This window comes from Salvia splendens, chromosome 7 (genome assembly GCF_004379255.2).
Source record: "Salvia splendens isolate huo1 chromosome 7, SspV2, whole genome shotgun sequence".
Lineage (NCBI taxonomy): Eukaryota > Viridiplantae > Streptophyta > Magnoliopsida > Lamiales > Lamiaceae > Salvia > Salvia splendens.
Genome location: NC_056038.1, coordinates 18,630,633 through 18,634,930, shown reverse-complemented (window position 1 = coordinate 18,634,930; position 4,298 = coordinate 18,630,633). Strand labels below are relative to the sequence as shown.

The 4,298-nt window shown below is 46.3% G+C and overlaps 1 protein-coding gene across 1 annotated transcript; it reads left to right on the top strand.

Moving 5' to 3' along the window:
- Positions 1 to 1,580: 1,580 nt before the first annotated feature.
- Positions 1,581 to 2,189, top strand: LOC121810528 (variable charge X-linked protein 1-like). The gene has a single exon (XM_042211289.1). The coding sequence runs from the start codon at positions 1,581 to 1,583 to the stop codon at positions 2,187 to 2,189; it is 609 nt and encodes a 202-aa protein (XP_042067223.1).
- Positions 2,190 to 4,298: the final 2,109 nt, after the last annotated feature.

The window sequence follows — 4,298 nt, the reverse complement described above, 5'->3', positions numbered from 1 at the left end:
CGATAAATTAATTATGCGCTTAAGTAATTTTTGAAAATTTATTCCGACGTCATGGAAAATACGAGGAGCCAACGGAGGAAAGAACGAGCGTAACCGGCCGACCGGCGTTGCACGCGACGCCTTGGGCGGCCGCCGAATAATTGAAAATGCACGAAACCCGAGAAAATAAAATAAAAGACGTTATTTAAGGATATTCTAAGCTTTCGAGGTGGGCTTTACTACTTGAACTCTTTATTTACAGTTGATATGTTTTTGAATTGCCTATCTGATTGTCTACTAGAATAATGTTCTACTAGACTTTGATGGTTAACGAATTCGGGTCTAACTAGGGTCCAAGTCCTACTTAGGCTAGTGCACTGATTGGGATCGTGAGCCGTCCCTTGCGTCGGCCGGTCCAGTGATTGAGTTTGTGGCCACATTCTCGTTTCACATGATGGTTCAGATATGGTACATGATGGAGGATGACGATTGTCCGCGCGGACACTATTTTACTTAAGGAATGATTTTTAGTGTTTCTCGGCCTTTTAAAGTAAAACCCGAGTTTCACTCAATGATGGCTTGACATAATTTTATCGATAAATGTACTTCGGGCATGAGTTCACTGAGTGCATCAAGTACTCAGCCCCTGCATATGTTTTCCCTATGTGCAGGTTGAGCGTGGACGGGAGGCGGAGGATGTTGAGCACTGGACCGAGACCATATTCAATAAATGTTCCGGTTGCTATTGTGTCTTCATACATAGTAGTAGCTAACTCTCAATTACTTCCGCTACTCTAAGTTTTACGAACTCCTATTTTTTTTCTATAATTCGTTGGACTACTTTAGTTCGAACTATGTTGCTTCGTGATCTAAACTATGATTTGATAATGAAGTTTCGACTGTCGATCTACATGTTGTACCCCTTTATTTGTTTCCCCCTTCTTCCCCGCTTCTTAATTCCCCCATTAGTCACGACCCACCGTGCTTTCTATCCTTAGAAAGTGCGGTCGTGGCAGAATGGTATCAGAGCAATTTTTCCTTCCGTTCTGGACCGAGAGTCTTTTATTCAATCTAGTCTAGACTCATTTCGCTAGACTAAAAGGGTATTCATTGAAGGCTCAACATTCCGTCTCGCCGCGCTCAACAAGAAAGAAGGTGAATGTTTGAAATGAGGCATGTTGGATGTGATAACGAATGGGATTTGATTGAGATGTAGACTTCAAAGGCCTTAGATGTAGGCTAGTCATACTCGCGAAATTCTTTCGTTTAAAGACGATATATGAATTGATGGAACGAATGAGGCATAGAAAAGAGCGAATTCCAAGGGATGATGAGATGACGAGACAAGGATAACGTTGTGAAGCGCGACTAGTGCTAGATCGAAAGATTGACGAGATTGCAAGTTACTACGTTCCTAATACACGATACATCTATCCTTAGATGATAACTTTAAAAGAAAGAATTGTTATGACCCTTCTCCTTATGGTAATCGACAGATGGCAATTATGATCCACGCGCCGCTAAGGGGAAGGTACGTCAAGAATTGACTGCGGGCGGTGGAACTGTACCGGGGGTTCGAGAGAGACGAGAAGGCCCCTTTGATGTCGTACGTTTCTGACTACTTGGCACTATGGAGGGATGCCCATGGGTGTGGAGTGAAACACTACGAGGGCATAATGAGGTTGATTGATGGTTTACCGGCGCCTTGGAATAGGTGGGCCGATGATGCCTCACGGCCATACCTTTGGCATAGGCTCCCCGACTATAGTGTGCAAGGAGATATGCATGGTTTCGTGAAAGTTCTTTTGGAAGCCCTAGTTGATGCTCGTGACGGACCGCCGCCCTATGCCCCACCTAGGAAGGAGGCATCCTCATCGAGTCTCAGCCCCTACAGCGGAGGTCGGTACGAGAGTGAAACACCGCAACCAAACTTTCCCAAGAGAAGGAGGATGGGGATGCGCACCTCCGCACCTCCGGCGACGGAAGTCCTTGTTGTCGATAAGCATATCGACGTAGCTACCTATGTGAGAGAGAACGATGAGGAAGAGGAGAAGGAAGACCCTCTTGAAGATGAGGAAGAACCTCTTGAAGATGAGGAAGATCCCATGGAAGAAGAGGATGACCCCGACGAGGATGAAGAACCCCTTGAAAGGGAGATTGAAGTCGAAAGCGAGGAAGGGGCGAATGTTGAGAGAGCACCCGAGGAGTAAAATTTTTTTTCCTTCTGTTTTTTCTTAGTTTTTGGATGTTTTGCTTTGACGAACTAGGTAATGTTTTCTTTTGAGTTTTGGTTGTACTCGTTGCAAAGACCATGTTGAAACACGTACTTGTTTTAAGTTAATAAAATTTCTGTTGTTTTATCGTTGTGCTCGTTTTTTCTTTGATATGTATGGAAAACTTGTGAAATCTTTTTATTTTGGAAAGGTTGTGTGGTGTGGTGTGGTGATGGTAAATTCGGATTTTTGTACTAACGCGTGTGTTAAACAGAATGCCTCCCCGACGCGCAGCAGTCCATCACGAAAACGAGGCCAGTAATGAGACCCAAAGTAATGTGGGGACTGAAGGACAGCCACCACCACCACCACCTCCGCCACCACCACAGCCGAAACGAAATATCGAGAAGGAATTTCGAAAGGAACGCCCTCCCGTGTTTGATGGATTGGGAGATCCAGCCAAGGCTGAAATCTGGATTCGTGCCATAGAGTGCATCTTCAAGTTCCTAAGGTGCAACGATCAGGAGCGCCTATCGTGCGTGACCTACCAGCTCACTAGGCCCGCGGAATTTTGGTTGGAGACCAAGCAGCGGACGATGACGCGTGAATAACTAGACGCCCTGACATGGGAAGACATCAAGGAGGAACTATATGATAAGTATATCCCGAGGAGTTACCGCAAGGCTAAGGAGGCCGAATTCTACAATCTAAAGCAAGGGCGGATGACAGTGACGGAATATGACCGTTCCCTATGCGACATGTCTAGATATGCACCGGAGCAGGTGAATACTGACGAGAAAATGGCAGAGAAGTTTTGTGCCAGTCTGAGGCACGAAATAAGAATGGCTTTGGCATACCGTGGAAGACTCTCGTATGCCGAGTCACTGTCTCGTGCATTGGACGTGGAGGAAGCAATGCCACGAGAAAAGACAACAACGCCTACTACCCCAACACCACCTACACCACAACAGAATTTTTGGGACAAGAGAAAGTGGGACGGGAACCGAGAATCCTTTGACAACAAGAGGTTCCAACCCCAAACTCTACGCGGGGCAAGGGAAAGCAAACTACTCCATACCAAGGTGGAGAGTACCGTCAGAAAGCACCTCCCTGCGCCAAGTGCCAGAAGAATCATATGGGGGAGTGCAGAATCGGGACGAATGTATGCTACAAGTGTGGTGGAGTTGGACACTTCGCCAAAGAGTGCCCGAGCAACAATAACACTGAAGTTGGGGGAACACCAAATGGGCCTCGAGGGAATCCTACACACCTCAGTAGCCGCAACAGCGTCGCCAACCATATCCCACTCAAGCTAGGGCCTATGCTTTGGGACGCAAGCAAGCTAAAGCCACACAAGGAGATCTGAAACAGGATAATGTGGCAGGTATGGGAACTCTACTTGACATGCCTGTTGTTGTTCTGTTTGATACGGGTGCATCGCACTCCTTTATATCCCACTCCTGCATAGATGCTTTAAGACTTCCTATTGATGAACTTGGACATAAGATGAATGTGAACTCACCAGTAGGAGGCCTTATAGACATCTCACAATCTTGCTCGAACATAGAATTTATGGTGGGTGAACTTAGCTTAGTGGCTCACAACCTACATGTTATGCCAATGGATAACGTTGACATTATTTTGGGGATGGACTGGCTAGCTGAAAACTATGCCACTATTCGATGCCAAGAGAGACAAATCTCGTTACAAACCTCGGGGAAGGAGCCCACTACCTCCCACGGGATTTCAATGAACCAACGAACTTGGATAATCTCGACACTTCAAGCAACTACGATGATTAGAAAGGGGCATCCTGCCTATCTTGTTTACCTGCAAGGACATGACAAGAAAGAAAGAAAAGTTGAAGATGTGTAGGTAGTACGTGAGTTCCCCGACGTTTTTCCCGACGCTTTGCCAGGACCGCCGCCTGATCGACAGTTGGAGTTTACTATCGATCTGGAACCAGGAGCCGCACCAGTATCGATGGAACCTTATAGGATGGCACCTAAAGAGTTGGAAGAACTCAAAATTCAGTTACAAGAACTGTTGGACTTGGGTTTCATCAGACCCAGTGTATCGCCTTGGGGAGCACCTGTGCTATTTGTG